This window comes from Schistocerca piceifrons, chromosome 1 (genome assembly GCF_021461385.2).
Source record: "Schistocerca piceifrons isolate TAMUIC-IGC-003096 chromosome 1, iqSchPice1.1, whole genome shotgun sequence".
Lineage (NCBI taxonomy): Eukaryota > Metazoa > Arthropoda > Insecta > Orthoptera > Acrididae > Schistocerca > Schistocerca piceifrons.
In genome coordinates this window covers 954,438,342-954,459,278 of record NC_060138.1, presented here as the reverse complement: position 1 = coordinate 954,459,278, position 20,937 = coordinate 954,438,342, and the positions used below count along the sequence as shown (strand labels likewise).

The following is a 20,937-nucleotide window of genomic DNA, read 5'->3' as shown; positions in this document are numbered from 1 at the left end:
CCGTAAATATAGAGCACATAGTCTCTGTTTTGCCTTTCACTACATAACACACTGTTTTAAGATAGTATCTTACTTTAATCGTTGGTATCTTGGATTGGATTTTAAACATAACTTGAAATGCTTATTTTTCATCGTACTAAAGCGAACAGTTTTCGTAGAAAGAGCTCGGTCTGTGAGGTGGATGATAGGTGAGCCTTTTATATTTCCGCAGATCGACGAAATGCGGAAAGAAACGGTGCGGCTTAAACAGAAATGAGGGATAAAGGAAAGTAAAACAAGTTGGTGGAAAATTTGTGGTTAGTCCTATGGGACCAAACTGCTGAGGTCATCGGTCCCTAAGCCTACACACTACTTAATCTAACTTTAACCAACTTACGCTAAAGACAACACACACACCCATGTTCCAAGGAGGACTCGAACCTCCGACGGGAGCAAAACAGTTGATGTTTTTTTCTGGGTCCTGGCTGGGTTGCCGATTCTACTTAAGAGTTATCAGTGCACGTTTTGGGAGTGCAGCTGGGTGCCGTTCAGTTTCGCACACAATGTTTAATGTATCGTGTTACACTACGGCGTATTACACTACTGGCCATTGAAATTGCTACACCAAGAAGCAATGCAGATGATAAACGGGTATTCATTGGACAAATTCATTATACTAGAACTGACACGTGATTACATTTTCACGCAATTTGGGTGCATAGATCCTGAGAAATCAGTACCCAGAACAACCATCTCTGGCTGTAATAACGGCCTTGATACGCCTGGGCATTGAGTCAAACTGAGCTTGGATGAAGTGTACAGGTACAGCTGGCCATGCAGCTTCAACACGATACCACAGTTCATCAAGAGTAGTGACTGGCGTATTGTGACGAGCCAGTTGCTCGGCCATCATTGACCACACGTTTTCAGTTGGTGAGAGATCTGGAGAATGTGCTGGCCAGGGCAGCAGTCGAACATTTTCTGTATCCAGAGAGGCCCGTACAGGACCTGCAGCATGCGGTCGTGCATTATCCTGCTGAAATGTAGGGTTTCGCAGGGTGCGAATGAAGGGTACATCCAGGGGTCGTAACACATCTGAAATGTAACGTTCACTGTTCAAAGTGCCGTCAATGCGAACAAGAGGTGACCGAGACGTGTAACCAATGGCACCCCATACTATCACGCCGGGTGATACGCGAGTATGGCGTTGACGAATACACGCTTCCAATGTGCGTTCACCGCGATGTCGCCAAACGCTGATGCGACCATCATGATGCTGTACACAGAACCAGGATTCATCGGAAAAAATTACGTTTTGCCATTCGTGCACCCAGGTTCGTCGTTGAGTATACCATTGCAGGCGCTCCTGTCTGTGATGCAGCGTCAAGGGTAACCAAAGCCATTGTCTCCGAGCTGGTAGTCCATGCTGCTGCAAACGTCGTCGAACTGTTCGTGCCGATGGTTGTTGTCTTGCAAACGTCCCCATATGTTGACTCAGGGATCGAGACGTGGCTGCACGATCCGTTACAGCCATGCGGATAGGGTGCCTGTCATCTCGACTGCTAGTGATACGAGGCCGTTGGGATCCAGCACGGAGTTCCGTATTACCCTCCTGAACCCACCGATTCCATATTCCGCTAACAGTCATTGGACAGTCATTGGATCTCGACCAACGCGAGCAGCAATGTCGCGATACCATAAGCCGCAATCGCGATAGGCTACAATCCGACTTTTATCGAAGTCGGAAACGTGATGGTACGCATTTCTCCTCCTTACACGAGGCATCACAACAACGTTTCACCAGGCAACGCCGGTCAACTGCTGTTTGTGTATGAGGAATGGGTTGGAAACTCTCCTCATGTCAGCACGTTGTAGGTGTCCCCACGGCGCCATCCTTGTGTGAATGCTCTGAAAAGCTAATCATTTGCATATCACTGCATCTTCTTCCTGTCGGTTGAATTTCGCGTCTGTAGCACGTCATCTTCGTGGTGTTGCATTTTTAATGGCCAGCAGTGTATAAGGGCCAGAGGTAGAGGAAGGTCCTGTTATGTTATAAGAGAGGTAATTATTCATAAATTAACTTACCCGAATCGAAAGAGATCTCGCTAAGGAGAATCCACGAGGCGGCAAAGTAGAGCTGCAGCCGCAGGAAGCGACCGACGCGATGGTGCAGCTTGACCGTGACGTCACGCGGGTGCTCCATGAGCAGGTCAGCCACGTACGAGAAGGCCACCGGCTCCGTGGACACATGCTGTTGTTCGGACACGCTCACGAACGCCTTCGCGTGCGAGAATACCTGAAAAGATCGTAAACTTGAAGTTTTATAATCCACGAACCAACAGGAAACATACTATTCTCATTTCATTTCTAGTGTTTACGTACACATCTACATCCCTAGTTTGTAAGCCACGGCACGGTGTATGGTCGAGGGTACTTCTTCGCTCATTATTCGGATAGTACGCCGAAAGGCTGACAGTCGGTCCTCTTCCGTACAGTCCCGAATTTCTCAAATTTTAACGTCGTGGTCATTATTAAAATATTTTTGGTTTCTGAAAACCTCCCCTCGTGCTAAACTGAAGTAGGTCACAAAATAGATGCAATACACTATTATCTTTTCAAAATTCACACTTGTGGTAAGTTCCTATGGGACCAAACTGCTGAGCTTACATACTGCTTAATCTAACTTGAACTAACTTAAGCTAAGGACAACACACATACCCAAGCCCGAAGGAGGACTCGAAATTCCGACAGGAGGAGCCACGAGAAACGTGGCAAGGTGCCTCTGACCGCTCGGCTACCACGAGCGGTTATTATTATTATTTCTTTTTTCCCTTATTTTTCGTAGCGCAATACTAAAGCTATGAATGTGTACAATACAACTTAAAAGTACCTGTACAGAAAAAAAGAATTAATTAAGATGAATGTGGAAAGAAAGTGACCTATACGAGACAAAACAAAAATAGTGTATTAACTTGCTTCCGTCGTTATAAATTGTAACGTTGCAGTAAGCCGTGTGTCAATGTCAGTCCCGGCTGAGGCGTGTGACGGGGGATGACAAGGCGCTAGGAGCTCGGTAGCATGTACCTGGCCCTATGCCAAAAAATAGCGGTTCGCATGCATGCTCCATGTTTGGGGCTAAAATGAAGCGAGTTGGGGATCAATGACCGCTAGAGAGAGGAGGAAGAGCCGGTTCTTCTAGTAGGCAGGAACGTCATAGCTCTTCCAACTCGGCTTTATGTGTTCGATGGAGTAGCAAGGTCAGACATCAGAACGGCTGTCGTGAAACAGCTCGCATGATGACTCTTTACCACTCCAAGCAGCAATAGGAGTCACATGTACTCGTTTTTCTCTGGTGGTGCAGCACAGCATCGGTTCTCGGCGTCCATGTCCAACGGGCAAAGTCAGGTGTCGATCTCACTGTGCACGATGGCGAGAGGTGGGATCATAAAGTTGACGGTACCCGCTACCCTAGTAATGCAATGGCCGTGCATGGTGGGCGCATCTTGGTGGCACTGCAGCAGATGCGGCTGCTGGTATGGCTTAATTTATCAGCCAGAGGATGTTGGCGAGTTTTCGGATTGCGGCATCAACCTCCCAGCAATGAATCCCGTGACGGGAACCTGCCATAGGCGCGCCGGTATCAGCGTTTCTCTTTCATGTGACTGTGCTGCGGCCTTGCTAGCAAAAAAATGGCTCTGAGCACTATGGGACTTAACTGCTGTGGTCATCAGTCCCCTAGAACTTAGAATTACTTAAACCTAAATAACCTAAGGACATCACACACATCCATGCCCGAGGCAGGATTCGAACCTGCGACCGTAGCAGTAGTGCGGTTCCAGACTGTAGCGCCTAGAACCGCACGGCCACTCCGGCCGGCCCTTGCTAGCAGCTGTCTCACATTAGGGATAGTCTGCTTTGCATCAGCTCCACTGTCTGAGGTCTACGTGGCTGGAGAGCGTCGTCTGGCGTCGGTAGATCCCAATGGCTCATGTCTGGAAAGCCCTCAGTTCGTACCTAGGACCAGGAGGAGATGGCGAAACCTCTGACACAGGTCACGTGGAAATAGCAGTGGAGCAAAAGTGGCGAGATGACGAAAGTCGCCTGGCAACAGTTGGTGGTTAGTAAGCCCACTGCAATGATCACACTTCCAACGAGAGAGCGTCGATGATCCCCATGACGGAGATCGACACATGGTGGAGGCTGCTCTGTAGCCTGGCCAAACCGATGACCTGCTCTGATGGCCCTCTCTCTTTCGCTCTCTCACTCTCTCTCTCCTTTTCAGTCACCAGTCTTCAGACTGGTTTGATGTGGCCCGTCACGAATTCCTCCCATGCACTAACATTTTCATTCGTGAAAAGCCTTTTCACCCAACGTCCTCAACTACTTGCTGTATCTATTCCAACGTTAGCCTTCCTACATCTTTTGCCCTCTACAGCTCCCTCTAGTAACATGGAAGCGAATCACTGATGTCCTACAAACCAGTCCCTTCCTTTTGTCGGTGTTTACCATATGCACTGTCCTTCGCACATTCCGCGGAGAACCTCATCATTCCTTATCTCATCAGTCCAACTAATTTTCGACCTTCCTCTGTAGCATCACATCTCACACACTTCGATACTCTTCTGTTCCAGTTTTCATTCTGAAATTCATAATCTGTTAGATGACGATCAGTTTGGCTTCAGGAAAGTTAAAGGCAGTCTACAGTGGGGTGTGCGCCGATACGTAACTTCCTGTGACATTAAAACTGTGTTCCGGCCTCAGACTCCAACCAGGGACCGTTGCCCTTCGCAGGCAAGTGCTCTGCCGATTGAGCTACCAAAGCACGGCTTACAAGCCATCCTCACAGCACTACTTACGCAGTACCTCGTTTCTTAACTTTCAAACTTGCCGCGTATTATAATACGTTGACTGTAGCATTGTTCAGTAATTCAAATGTATCGATTTCTGATAATTAACGACTGCCTTAACCCTGAAGTCGTTCATGTCACCTAGTTTAAACTTGGAGAATGCATGTGAACATAACATGCAGAGTCACACAATTCTGATGTTCTGTTTCCTACTGCATGTAAGCGTGTGATGTCGTGTCAGTCAGACATGCAAAATTACTGCCTAAATTAAGACATTAATATTTAATATTTAGCGCAATGTGTAATGATATTTAACTTCTTTCGCTTGAAATGGAAAACAAATCTTAAAGCACTCAAATTTACAGTCTCTGTTCTTGTTAATTCTGTGATTTGTCTCCTGAACAAGCTCCAAAGCAGAATATGTACCTGCAAAAATATCTTTCTCATTCGTTGTTTTTAACTACATGTGCCATTAGCGGAAGAAGCGCTAGGGAGGTCTATAATTGGTGCATTATGTATAGAACACTTCTAAACAGGCTTACTAGCATATATTCCCCGATTCTTTCTTTTGTTTTTGCTTCACTGCCAGAGGTAAAACAGCAGGATTAGCATTCGGCTCCCGTCCGTTCGTACGTGCAGCCGCAACTGGGCAGAAACCTCACTGCCATGCATCAGCGGCGTTGGCCATTCACTGAAGATGACTCAACGTGTGTGACTGCAAAGGAGTTTCCAGGAAGGAACTCAAAGATGTACAAGGGAACTTTGTATATAAAACTAGATAGTTTTATTATTTTACAATTGCTGGTTTACATGTGTTGGGGTGAAATTATTTGTAATAACAGCAAAAGCAATAATTCTATCGGCCTCTTGCACATGTTATGAACACCACATTTTTACAATTATACGGTTCTTTTCAAGTTTCTATGCGAAAAAAAATTTGGTCTACTTTCGTAAATGGTTCTCCCTCGTCGCACAGATAGACAGCAAAGAAGGCGCAATGCATCATTTTGCCAAATATGGGGAGGGTAGTTGGTGATGTACAACGGTTTTTTGCGCAGTTTTCACGGAATGTGATTTCTTTTTTTCCCTACGAAATCAGAGTAGTTTTTGAAACTTTTTGGTCTAGCTCTTTACCTGACGGACATCTTAGGTTGCAGAAGCGGAGTGTATTTGGGGGGTGGGAGGGGACTGAGTTTAATACTGCACGACGGCAATCCCTCTTCATCTTGAAAAACGTCGTCGTAAGACCGTGAATTTGTTTGTCGTATATTCTGCCGCGTACTCATCCACTGGTTTTTGAATTCTACGTCCAAAACTTATCTTGCCTTTTCCTTCCATGCCTCTCATGAAAATATTAATAAATACAATATATTGAGCATTACTTCAGTTTATCCGGGAATAAGTAATGGAAAAACTGAAAGGAAATTAAAAGCTTCCACATACGAATTCGCCTCCAAAACTCCCAGATTCCCGTTCTGAACACTTTTCGTTTCACCAACCGCTGCCTGGAAACTAATGATAAACGGTCACTGCCTCGCCCGACACTGACCAGAAACACTTTCCTCCCCCAAACACCTCGCCACCGGCACTTCTGTCACTTTCGTGTCCGGCCAAGTCTTGTATATTCCGTAAATTTGTAGGAAATCGATCGGCTTGTGTCTCGCCTCGCTTCCTCCTCACCTGTACGTCCTTGCTGAACTGGTTGTTGGCATGTAGGTGCACCGCCGAGAAGTTTCTCACGTGGTCGAACTCAAACAGCATCTCCACGGGACTGCCTTCCATGCCGGGCGTGTCGTTGCGCCAGCCCACCCACTCGTGTTCTGCAGCAGAAAAAATATTCATTTTTGAAGGAGATGTAGGGTCACTCGGGGTTAAGTGCCTTATTTCGATTTAAGACGCATTTAGATAGAAATAGCACATAATATGTTTTTGGAAAACTATATTGTACATCAACGATTTCATCTACATCCGAAATGAAAGAAAATAATTGAAGATACGCAGCAAATACACATAACAATAAAATCTGTGGTCTTAGTGTTTTACTCACGTCACATCCAATTTATAGGGTAATGAGAGCAAGAAGACATCCTGCTTGTGAAGAACTAGGTGCTAAGCACACTGAGCACAAACGATTTTTTTTTTCTCGGAGACAGTGCTCAGGGTACTATGTGTTGCATATTGCGAACAAAATCAACTGCAAATTCGTTCGTTCAGAGCTGTCTTTATCTTGAAAATGCATAGAAGAAACAGTTATTTTCTGAAGTCGATGTAACGTATTTTTTTGAAAAGCTGACAATGTTTCTTCCACCTGCCTCTTAATGCCACCCCAGTGCTCAGACCTCTGATCAGGTTAGTGGACAGTACGACTCTTGCTGCAGTTTTCAGCATCCATAAACGGCTGCTGATGTTCGCCATTGAATGTTCCCTATGCTGTTTCAGAAATTCACGTTTCTTCGGTAAAATTTCCGTACCACTGAAACCTCCCGCTGTGTTTGCGATTGTAGCTGATTTTCCTCTGGTTTCTTTCAAGACAGAAGCAAAAAGCTTTGTCGTTAACATGTGGTGTGAGCTGTTAAAGACCGATTGTCTGCACGCTTTCAAGCAGAAGATGTCCAAAGGCTTGAAAAACTCCTAGTCCAAATGGTGGAATGCGTGTATTGTATGAGAAGGGAGGCGTAAAGCCACAGTGTCATCTTCCACGCAGCATTCTAGAAGACTGACCGCTATTGTGTGGTTAATGAAAGCGTCCATCAAGAGCACTACAGGTATCGCTGGCATGACTTTCGAAAAATGATTTACTCATGCACAAAAAGCTTCATCTCTAAGGTGGCCTGATTCTGTTGAATGGATAGTGGATGTTGTCGACATTCGATTGCAAATAGCAGTTTTAATCTTGACTCCTTCCAGTACAATGAATGGAAGAATGAGCATCACTTCAGCATTGCAGCAGGCAAGTTTTGTCCTTTAGTGCAATGAAATGACTTGACGATGTTTATTGAGAGCAAGACTAATCTCTCGTCTTTGTTCAACAGGGTGAGCAATACTGATTCCAACACTTCCTTGTCAACAAACAGAAGTAATTAGGTATTGCTAAAGACAACTCCATCTGTCACCTCATAAATTCCCAGAACTAGTCGGACAGAGATACTTTATCTTCCTTGTTAAAATGATATTGAAATTTCAGATTCTTTGTATAACTGAAGGCTTTTTTGCCAATACCTATGGTGAAGCAGGCAGCATCGTAGTGGTTCATAAGGCACTCCGAATTGAATGCTTTCAGCACGTAAGGTTACGCCGTTTCTTACACTTCCATTTAAATAGGGCGCTGTGGCACTTGTTCACTCTTGCATGACAGAACTACAAAAAATAGTTCACATATAAGCAGACACAAGTGAAGTTTCTTACAGTCTGCATTATTGTGCTTCTTGCTCACATAATACTATAACCTCTACTCAAAGAATTCCATTTTATAAAGGCTTACAAACTGTGCGGTTTGTGTGTGTGGGTATCAGTTAAATCCGTTTATAAAAGAAATTTCATTTCATGCAATCTAACCAAAACGTACGTAATGGAAGTACTGGTTGTCTCAGCTTACTCACCTACAGAGAACACACTCTTTCCTTGAAATACAGGGACGAAGCAGCTTGATACTATGGTCGTTTGTACTGTCAGGCATCTTACAACGACTGGTAACGCCAAGGCCAAGTTCCTATTGTCATTTCTCATTATCTGAAAAGCAGTTTACTCATATTCCTCCATTCCTCACCTAACCCAGCGTTACTGTCTACGTCTCTCCATCCGGATGAGAGTTGTAAGTAATAAGTGCTAGAAACTGACCTACACAGCTCCCACCTGGATTTCATTTATTACTGACGTGTTTTCGAAGAACGAAGATTTTCTATCTCTACCTCAAACTCCAATATTCACTAAAAGCCTTTTCCTGGCGGTACATCAGTGATTACAAAAACAGGTTTTGCCGGTAGACAGCTACAAATGCTATTTATTTTGCCTGGTATTCGACATAACGTAGGGAACGACTCATACCCACTGAGAGAGGATCGACCGGTCCAGGCTTGTCAACAGCGGATCGACGGGGGCGGACAGATAGACAAACAAAGAGGATACGGATAACTGGAGGCGGTACTATAAACAAACAAGCCCAACGAGTCTTCTTGAAACAGCAAATATGAGACGCAGCGAAATCTGAGACCAAGAACCAAAGGTTTGTTACGACAACGATACGACAGCTAAATGAATACACCAGTGAGTGCGGTTTCGCTGCGTGGTGGGAATTGCAGTGTGGCCACGCGCTGTAATTCGCCGGCGAGATGGGATTGCTGCTTTGCACGACGACGGCGGTGCTACACAGCTTCGCGGAAGTACCTGCTTCACCACTACAGAAACCATCACTGAGATGGTTTACCTCAAGGAAGACAAATTAAAAATAAAATCAATGAGGTCAACAGCAAACACTTTAATAACTGAAACAGAATCGCAAGCAGACTAAAATTAATAAAAAACAGCATATGTTAAGCACGGTAGATGTGAAGAACCCAAGAAGTTTGGATTCGTTCCGGCAGTGTACCGCCCAGGCGGCGAGACAGCGGTACTGGTTAAGGGCAGAAGGTGCTTCCGCCCCTTGGAACTTCCGCAGACTCAGATTATCGAGGCTGCCGGTGTAGAAATCACGATTGGTGAAAACCATTGGCAAATTATTTCGGCCTACCATCTCCCCACTTCACGTATCACTGCACAAGACCTTCAGGCACTGCTTAAGGTTGGCAATCGTGTATTGGTGGGAGGAGACCTAACTTCGAAACACAGAGCCCTGGGCTCCCGTGCCGAGAATGCAAGTGGCAGGACTCTGCGGGGGTTCATGAGGGGCGGACCACCCTTAGTGTCATCGCCCCAGACGAGCCCTCGCATACTCCTGGCAATGCGAACAGAAATTCTAATGTATTATATATTTTTGTCGCGATAAACTGGGATCTCGATGAGACTGCGACAGTGAGCTACGAGCTGGACTCCACAGTTCTGTCGTGCTGGATCTCACCAATGTCGAAGACGATGCCGGGAGAATGGTAATCACAAGCTGGACATATATACCTACCTGGTGGGAGAGCACATGGAGGAAATGCCCCCGCTTCAGACGGAAGGGCATGTGGACAAAGCCTTTGAGAAATTCACTGGCATCCTCCACGCCTGTGCTCGTGCAACTAGCGTCAGGATAACCACTGATCCTGCCGCCAGGGACCTGCCCCTGAAACCTGGGACCTAACAGTCGCCAAACACAGGAGGCAACGCTGCCGTGATCCAGCCGATCGCCGCCTGCTGCAGGGACTACAGGACCAGGTGAGACAAAGATTACAAGAACACAGGAGCCGCTGCCGGGAGGAGAAACTAACATCCGCCGCAGCAGACATATCCAGACGCTAAATCCGGAAAATAGCCCAGCATAGGAAAGATCCCACCAGAGGAAACAATCCACTCCACTGCGAGAAAGGTCTTGCATACGACGAGAAAAAAAGGCGGAAATAATGGCAAAATCATTGGAGTCACAATTCCGAACTCACGCTATCCACGATGATGTGAGCGATGGGCAGGAGAGTATAGTTATCGGACCATGACTCAGATAAGAAATACGCTCCCAAGGACAGAATTCGTGCCCGTTAACGAGCTGACAATATGTGTACTCATCAAGGGACAGGGTAACCACAAAGCTCCTGGCCCCGACCGCGTCCAAACCCCAGTCCTAAAACACCTTCCCCTCCCGCAATATCCTACCTAGCAAGCGTTAATAATGCCTGCTGGAAACTCACATATTTCGACTCAGCGTGGAAAACTGCAAAGATCATCACCCTACCCAAACCCAATAAAAGCCGGCTCCTTTCCGAAAGCTACATGCCCATTTCTCTCCTAACTGGCCTGAGTAAAGTCCTGGAATTAATAATCCTTTCACCCCTCTATCAGATCCTGGCAGAAAACAATATCATTTTGTCCGAGCAGTTTGGATTCCGCGCTGAACATTCCACTATCCAACAATCCCTTCGCTTTGTAGAACACATTTGTCTGGCCAGGGCAAGGAGAGTAGCAACAGGAGCAGAGTTCCTAGACAAAAGAAAAGCATTTGACCTTAGAGGACGTCAGCTGTTCGTAAGGAACGCAGACGAATCCAGCCAGACAGGACGGATTATGGCAGGAGTCCGCAAGGTTCGGTTTAAGGTCCTGTCCCCTAAACCATATATACGAAAGACATCCCTAGTCAGATTAGCGGACAGATTGCTCTCTATGCGGATGATACCGCTATGTACAGAAGCAGTCGCAGCCTCTTCCTTATACATCGCCACCTCCAGCATTATGTCGATGAAATTACGCAGAGGTGCAACAACTGGAAAATAAATATCAACCTTACAAAGTGCCAGGCGATCTATTCTACCCCTAAAATCAAACTTCCCGATCGTCAACTCACCATTGACGGCAGAGAGCTAACTTGGAGAAGTTCGATCATTTACCTGGGGGTCGAAATAGATCGGCGCCTAACATGGAAAAGGCACCTCACTACCGCAGCAAACAAGGGATGAGCCGTCTTCTGTAGGCTATATCCACTGTTGAAAGTCGATGGTTTAGCCATCCAGTGCAAAGTCTTCCTCTGGCGCCAGCTCTTACTTCTAGTCATTCTGTATGGCACGGAGGTATGGTCTATGGCGTCAGACACAACACTATCCCGACTGCAATGTCTGCAGAGCAAAGTTTTCCGTGTCATCTAAGGCACTGGCAGATACGTCTCCAACACACACATTGGAGATTTTCTAGGCCGACGCACCATTTACACACTTATTCAAGAAAAATCCACAAAATTTTACGAAACAACACAAACTTCGCCCCACTTCCTCATACAAAATTTTGGAAACGAACCACTATAAGCTTCCCACAAACACCCTAAATTAACCCTTACACGCCTCCTTAGAAGCCAATAACACATACATGAATCGCCGAACTCAAGCTTCCACACAGGAAACACGCATACAACCCCAATCCCTCAACTTCCCGTAAACCACTAGCGCATTCCTAAGGCAGACGGGAACAGTCCAGTGGTATTTCGTACACAACCAGAACACCCATAGCCTCGTCGTCCTCTGGCAGTGCACCATGGCTTAACATATTTAACAGACCAGGAATTCTCAGAAGATCTATACGAAATAGATCCGAGTGAACACATTACCAAAGAAAGATTCGATAACGAGATTAAAATAAAATTTGAAACAGGACCAATGAGCAAAAGGACAGTAAACAAAATTTCAGAAGCGTCACAGAGAGTACAACTACTGTCACTTTAAAAAGAAAGAGTTTTTATTCAGTTTGGATCTTTGTGTATCAACGACTTTGTTGCTGTACAGAAATGTTTTAACAATTGGAGCTTCAGTCACCCATCGAAGCGTTGGGACAAAGACCCGATATGTGCAAAACTGGATACAAAATGTCTGAATGCAGGGAAGAGAATCCTCTAGGTTGTATAGGATACAAAGAAACCCACCCTCCTAACACACACACAGAATAGACGTAACTAATAACGCAAATAGGCAAAGGTATAAATCGCCGTCTACTAGAATGAGAGGTCGGTGGCAAGTCGTTGCCTTGCGGCAACATATGGGGTTATTACAAGCCCCAAATGCAGATATAATACAGATATTTATACTAATGTAATGCCTCATTTCTTGGAGATAATAGAATATAGACACTTCAGCATCACCGGCTATGTAGACGATATGTGCAGGGAGCAATTGAATACGAAGTGGACCAGTACCTAAAACACCACATGTTTGATTGGGCCATCTTCAAGGTCTCCTTTTACGAGGTGACGAACTGGAATACAAAATACAAAGACACAGTATAGAGAAATGTAACGACATTCTTGAACATTCTGAGGAAGATGAAGTCACAGAGCTATACAGAAATGCAACACCGCAGCCAAACACAAACAAAGACAATTGCACGCTACCTGCACAACAAGTGGAATAAGATAGATCAAAATGTAGACTCTACATTACCTATATCATCAGTCCCTTTTGTCTACGAAAAAGTAGCACATACAGTCACTATGAAAATCAAAATAGTAGAGTAGCTGAATAGATAGACACGTTCTGCACCAGCACAACACCAGGCACAACCACCCAAGAAACGAATATACAACAGTCAGCTTCCAAGAACAACAGGTTCCCAGTTGAGATCAAAAACAAGTCTAGCAAGGAAAATGCTCAGCGGAGACACATCAAACTCCACACTACCAGAAAAAATAAAGCAGGGAAAAACATGCTACACTACAAAATCACTACACGGACAGTCAAGAACACAAACCAGACGCAACTGAGGATTACCAAGCGAAATACCATGAATCACGTAAAATATGAAAACTTAGAAGCTATCCTGCGACTTAGCAGACTAGAAATGAAGCATATATTTTAAACAGCTCAGGGATAAAATCTGCTTCCCAACTGAAGAGGAAATTGACAGGATGATCTTAAGGATTGGGGACAGAAACAACCGATGTCGACAGAACTGGCAACATTTAGGAAGGAATCGCGGGTCAAAAGAAAGTACTACCAATATGCAAAGACAGTTCCTGAAAGACAGTTTAGACTCGACCTGTATGGTGACGCTAAACATAAATACCAAAAACAGCTGAAGATAACAAGGCAAGACTACTGGACCAATTTCGTAAAAAAAACATTTACAAAACTGCACCTGGGGACAACCTTTCCACACAGAAACAGAATGACTTAAGAAACCCACAGTTCTATCGACACTAAAACAAGCTGCCGACACTGACCAAAGGGGAGAAGCATACCAGGACATCTCCTGAACAGGCTCCTCCCAGATGAGGACCCCATACAAGACGAGCGACACCACACTAACCTAAGAGACAGGATGAGGCGCACACACGTCAGTGACAGCGTAGCGATATCATTCACGCAACAAGAGGTCGCAACGGCAATCAGCAGGCTTAAAACCCAAAAAGAACCCGGCGCAGACAAAATATGTTCAGAAAAAAACAAACAGTAATACAAATCACATCTTTCCTTACCAAAATGTTCAACGAGGCACTACTAACTTGCAAAATTCCAAGACTCGGGAAAACCGCTAATGCAATAATAATCAGGAAATCAAAAGACAAATAGTCAGTAGAACCCCAAATTTTCCGACCGACTTACCTCTTGAACTCTCTCGCCAAGGTACAGGTGTGACAGCCTTTAATCGCACAGCCGCCTCTTCAGCCTAACATCCGATCAGTTCGGCCTCAGATAAAGTAGATCAATAAAAGACGCCTTCAACCAAGCACTAACAGTAACAAACAGCATCAGCCGTCAAGTACGTGGCCGTCATACTAAACGACATGGCTGAGCATTTGACAATCTGCGCTGGCCGTCCCTCTTCGCCATTTTAAGTGACATGCAGCTATCAGCTTCCTTCTACAATGGCCTCCTCGAATACGGTTCTTAAGAGAATAAGAATGAGCTGTCTACAGGGATCGATCTGCGGACCAATGTATTGGGATATCGTAATCGAGCCCTTGCTGAACATCCTGGACGGTGGCGACAAGGTAAGAGGTGTGCTTGCGTAAGCAGATGACCTGCTTGTAGTGGTGTCAGCCAACTCGAGAGCAGCACTGGAATCAAAAGGCACGCAACTGCTTGAGAAAATGAACAATTGATGCAAAGAAAATAAACTAAAAATAGCTCTCAACAAAACTGCATATTTACTGCTCAGAGGGACACTACAGAAGAAATCAGTTCCAAAATTAAACAGTATTAGCATGCAGGAGAAGCAGACCACACGCTATTTAGCACCACATCTTGACGAAAAACAAACTTTCAGCGGAGATATCAAACTGACAATTGATAAAGCCTCCAAAATTATGCACAAGCTAACAAGACAACACAATGCAGTACAAACTATATATTAAGACGATAAGGACCGACAACATTGCGATAATTGAATACATAATATGCTTCGCCGCATAGTGCTTGGGCTCACAGATTGAACATACAGACTAACAAGAACACAGCAAGACGAGGTCAACATAGAGTACCCCTGGGAATGAGCGGAGTCTACAACACCAAGTCACTAGAAGCACTTTGCATTCTGGTGGGGACTTGCTCCATAGTCATAACAGCACGTGATCGAGCTGCACTTTACTGGATTACGAGGGGCAGGCTCGATAAGGCCATCGAGATTACAGAGCCAACGTTATAAACAAAACACATATGAAACAATGGCGCATTCAAACATGGTAGAGGAAGTGGGAGGCACCCGATAAGGGTCACCGAATACACTCTTTCTTCCTTGACGTGCGCCAAAGACTGCTACTAAAACATGACGACCTAAGCCGGTGGATGGTCCACTCCCACGCGCCGTACCTGGTACATTTAAACCACCTGGGAATAACTAACAATGAATTATGCATCTACGGAGATACTGGAAAACGACAACGTGTCATACTACAATGCACAGCGCTAGCACGTGTGATACCGATCCAGAAGGACAATAACAATGCCAGAATAATACGCAATCCCAAAGAATGGAACACAATCAATAGCGCAGCCGATATTGTGTCGAACACACTCCACGAAGAATACATGGGCCAAACCCTATGGAAGGAGACGTAGACAAGAACAAACAACACAACAAATCACACGGGAGGATACAAAATACAACCACAGACACCGAAACCGGGATAGGAACCAACAAACAAAGTGGACATGATTCAGAAGGGATCAACACGTAAGGGACCCAAACCAACACATGACACTGCATGCCATAACACAGCCACAAACAATACAACACGCAATAATAATCATAAAAAAAATAAAGCACCAACAGAAGCAGTGACTGTAATAATAAGGTAAAGTCGCTTGGGAGGGAAGGCTCATGGAACTTCTTTTCCGATGCTCCTACTCCCCAACGACACTCTGTATACTGAAACTTCCTGGCGGATTAAAACTGTGTGAAGGACCGAGACCCGAACTCGGGACCTTTGCCTTTCACGGGCAAGTGCTCTACCATCTGAGCTACCCAAGCACGACTCACGATCCGTCCTCACAGCTTTAATTCCCCCAATACCTCGTCTCCTTGGGTAGTTCAGATGGTAGAGCACTTGCCCGTGAAAGGCAGAAGTCCCGAGTTCCAGTCTCGGTCCAGTAAACACTTTTAATCTTCCAGGAAGTTCCATATCAGCGCACACTCCGCTGCAGAGTGATAATTTCTTTCTCGAAACTCTGTATATTGTTTACAGTATACTGTATAAAAGCAGTAATCTATTATGCGTCTTATTATTCGTAGGCAGAAGTATATTCCCTTCTTTATGTAAAGCTACAATAAATTTCTTTCATATATCTAATGTATTTTCTGTATAAACCATGTACAAAAGTAACAATATGATGTATTATGTTATTTAAGGAATACTGCACCAAAGTACCAATGAACCATTCTATTTCTACTAATAAACTTACAGCCATAAGTTTATTCTTCATGTAAAGCTAAAACTCATGTATTCCATGTGTCAAATGCTCATTCAGTATGTAATCTGTATGACACCTGGTGTGTGTGTCTAGGGTATGACACAGAATATACCACAACTACCACCAGTAAGACAATCAAACAACTACTGAATACAATGTAGTATCCTGACATGCAACACTCCAAGTAATATATCAATACACACAAACATAACAAACCTACCTAAACACGCACCATTTCAAATGGGAACAGATCGAGGTTCTACCGAGAACGTATCACCTGAAGTAGGTGGGAATAGGCTACTATCAACCAACAAGCTACTTAGTCTGTATTACATATCCAAATGCACTGTATCGCTTCCCTCTACATATCAAAATTCAGTTTTGCCATACTTACTGTACTACATTTTTATTTATTCGTTTTCTGTCTTCTCCTGTCCAGCTGATCCTTCCCCCTCTGAGACCACTTGCTCCCACCTCATATTCTCACCCCTTCTATCTCTTCCTCTGCCCCCCCCCCCCTCTTTTCTCTCTCTCTCTCTCTCTCTTTCTCTCTCTCTGTCCATTCTGTCCATCTCCTCTTCCCTTTCTCTGTCCATTTCCTCCTCCTCATCTCTCTGTCTCTCCCCTCCTGTCCATTTCTCCCTCTATCTGTCACTCTCGTCCTCCCCATATCATTGTCCATGTCCTCTCTTTCTGTCCTGCCTCTTACTCCTCCTTCCCTCTCCATGTTATCAACCCCAACAAAATAGGAGATTGATAGTCTTTAGCCACACAGTATATATTTCAGGAAGTAATAGAAGGTGTTTCTGAAAACGATCCATGGCAGTTGGAACAGTTTTTAGCCCACACACATTCCCAAATACGCCCTTGTCACATATATGTCATATGTATTAAATATATTTCACACACATTTCTATACTTGTTTCAACTGCGTCTCTAGCGATTTTCCCCCTGCACTTTCGTTTACAAGCAGCTCGACTTGTAAGTTCAATCTTTCTCCAGATGGTTGCGGGACCTCTGCTGTCCACTATGAAATGTCGATTCAGAACATCTTCAACCGTCTAAACTTTCAGTTGTTATCTTATTTCAATAACCAGTTTCAGCGCTACCTCAATCGATCTTCAGCCACCTGACCGAAAACTAGTAAGAATCCCACATCTGGTCCGGTCAAAATAGGTGCCAGCTTCCAATGACTGGTACCTGCAGATTTTTGACACAGTGATCTCTTCGGTCATCTCTTGGTGAGAGTCGTTGGCTTCAATACGGCTTAATGTAGTGCTGAAACTGGTTACTCAAATAAAATAACAACTGGAAATTTAGACGGCTGCACGTGGTTTGATTCGACATTTCAATGTTTATGATATCATATATCGTGAACCATATGTCGTACAGACATATAATTTTGTAGTTACATCGAGCAGCAAATGTCGATACTATATGCGAAGTGTGTTGCGAATAGAGTAAAGTAGTAATAAATTTAAACGTCTTGTACGGTACGGCATGTTTTCACGCATCTCACTGTTTATGACGTCGTAACTGGTGAACTATGTGCAGTACAATGATAAAATTTTGCAGGTGCATGTGACTACTGTCTGCAGAATGTGCCACGAATACATTCAGTTGTACAGAATTAATTCATTGAAATGAAATTCCTGCTTTTCTGCAAGCACAATGAAATGGAGTAAATGATAAACTTTTTTCCTTTAATCGTTTTGTGGGAGTTGTCAACGAGAAATTATGTGTAATATTTGCTGTAAGTCACTAAGTGCTCTCATTCTCAAATACTGTATGGATACGTTCTGGGTTTTCGCACATAGTGGGCAACAGTTCTTTTTCACCCCCTTTGATAGACAAGTGGATCTTACCCCCCACAGTGATTCTTCTTTCCAGAATGTAAGTGATACATGTACCAAGTTTGGTTGAAATCTGTTTAGCAGTTCAGGAGAAGATATGGAACATATAAACACCAGAATAAAAACGTTCCTATCGGAGCACAAAAAATTTCAATGTTCCTGTTTATTCAAAAGGTTCTGACTGAAATATGGGGTACCAGCTGCCTTATTCTACCTTCCTCAGCACCTTTAAAAATATCCCAAAAATTTAGGCAGGCTTCAACTCACCTCAAACTTTTACAAGTTCCCGTGACTGTAACTCACTCACACTCACTAGTCCAACGCTGTAAGTCGATCATGCCCATCCGCTCACTTGCTATTTTTGACTCAATCATTTAGCCCAACTCATTATCTCTTTGTGTCTCCGTCATTGCTTCTTGGGTCAAAGCGACAGACCCGTTCATGCTGTCTTACCACCCAGTCTCCTCTTGCTATCACTGCCTCCCTCTTGATCTCTCTTACTGCTACTACCTCCCACTGCTGGTGTCTCTTGTCACTGCCACTAACTCTATCTTTCTCTGTCATTATCATGTAATCTGTCTCTCATTGTCACTGGCTCTCAAGCACTTCCAACTTCCACTTTCTGTTTCTCGTTATTCCTCCTGCCCCCCTCCACCCGACACTGCTTCTTCACTTTTCTCCTAGTACTGTTCTGTCACTGTCAACTATGTTATATTCCACTGCCACTGTGTCACTCTCTTTTTCTCTCACTGCAAGCCTCACCTTCTCTCTTTCTATAAAACAACCACTATCTTCCAATATCTATTACCTTACCGTCTCTTTCCCACTGATAATTTCTTCGTCGGTATCAGCATATTCCACACCAAAATTTTTGGGAAAATTTTTAAAGGTGTTAAGGAAGGTAAAATGAGCAGCCTGTACCCCACTTTTCAGTCAGAGCCTGTTAAACAAACTGGAGCGTATCTGCACTTTTACCCCTGTGTCACTTCTTTTCCCTGTTGCAGCAAGACATGTAACTCATATGGAAATGAATGAGTTGATCAGTAAAATTGATATAGTTTGCTTTTTTTTACACCTCAGACCTGACTTTACAAGCAAAAAAATTTGCTTTTGCTTCAGTACTACAACATAGGGTCCCAAATGATAACGGAGGCACTTTACAGCTTTGTCACCTTGTTGTTATTGTTGTTGTTTTTGTTGTGGTCTTCAGTCCAGAGACTGGTCTGATGCAGCTCTCCGTGCTACTTTATCCTGTGCAAGCTTCTTCATCTCCCAATACCTACTGCAACCTACTTCCTTCTGAATCGGGTTAGTGTATTCATCTCTTTGTCTCCCTCTACGATTTTTACTCTCCACGCTGCCGTCAAGTACTAAATTGGTGATCCCTTGATGCCTCAGAACATGTCCTACCAATTACTTCCTTCTTCTAGTCACCTTATAAACTACGTTTCGCCTCATACCGGATTTGACGTGCGTATTTTACGTGTACAAGTAAAGTAACTCTGAACCTGTGTTTTCGGGAATTGATTAAGATTTGAAGAAAATTTTCAAGGATGTTCGAGATCAGGATCTCAGGAATACATCGCCAACATTACAGCCATTTGCTGTATGGGTCTGTCTCAGAATTCTCGGCTGGGTTCTGGTCCGCTTGTGACGACGAAAATATAATGACAAAAACCCTTTGTAGGGTTTCCCGAGGAATCACCCATGAACTAATGGTGCTTCCATAAATCCCATCAAACCCACCATAGACTATATACTGTAAAAGAATCAAACGATATTCTTCATTTGCCTAAGAGGGTTGAAGTGTGTAATATTCATACTTTCACCATGTACTGTAGGGTAGTGACACTAAGACGATCCTTCTGTTGGGTATACGAATGGTCCTATACCTAAGAGCTAGCCAAAAAATTTGACCCTGCCTTTTATCACCCATAGAACCTGATGTAAATGCAGCAGACAAAAAGGAATACAAGCGTCTCAAAAATGAGATCGACAGGAAGTGCAAAATGGCTAAGCAGGCATGGCTAGAGGACAAATGTAAGGATGTAGAGGCTTATCTCACTAGGGGTAAGATAAATACTGTCTACAGGAAAATTAAAGAGACCTTTGGAGATAAGAGAACGATTTGTATGAATATCAAGAGCTCAGATGGAAACCTAGTTCTTATGTCATATGGTATTATTTTTTGGGGTAATTCTTCTGATTCAAAAAGGGTATTTTTGGCTCAAAAACGGGCTGTTCGAGCTATGTATGGTGTAAGTTCGAAAACCTCTTGTCGACCCTTATTCAATAGTCTGGGAATTTTGACATTGCCCTCACAGTATGTATTTTCTTTAATGTCGTTTGTTGTTAGCAATATTAGCTTATTCCCAAGAGTTAGCAGCTTTCACTCAGTTAATACTAGGCAGAAATCAAATCTGCATGTGGAATGCACTTCCTTGACTCTTGTGCGGAAAGGAGTGCAGTATTCTGCTGCATCCATTTTCAATAAGCTACCACAAGAACTCAAAAATCTTAGCAGTAGCCCAAACACTTTTAAGTCTAAACTGAAGAGTTTCCTCATGGCTCACTCCTTCTATTCTGTCGAGGAGCTCCTGGAAGAGATAAAAAATTAAGCAAATTCCAGTGTTACATTCTTGATTTTCTTTATTTAAACTAACGACTTGTTTCATTTTATCCGTTTCTACAATCGTGTTATAATTTCATGTATTGACTCGTTCCATGACCATGGAGACTTCT

The 20,937-nt window shown here is 44.0% G+C and overlaps 1 protein-coding gene across 1 annotated transcript in view; it reads right to left on the bottom strand.

Annotated features, from left to right (window-relative positions):
- LOC124776771 (discoidin domain-containing receptor 2-like) overlaps positions 1–20,937 on the bottom strand; it is a 783,719-nt gene that overhangs the window by 81,644 nt on the left and 681,138 nt on the right. Inside the window, exons 8-9 of the mRNA XM_047251912.1 lie at positions 6,507–6,646; positions 2,065–2,275 (exon numbers count right to left, since the gene is read on the bottom strand). Of these exons, the coding sequence (XP_047107868.1) occupies positions 2,065–2,275; positions 6,507–6,646 (351 nt within the window). The remainder of the gene's footprint in view (positions 1–2,064; positions 2,276–6,506; positions 6,647–20,937) is intronic.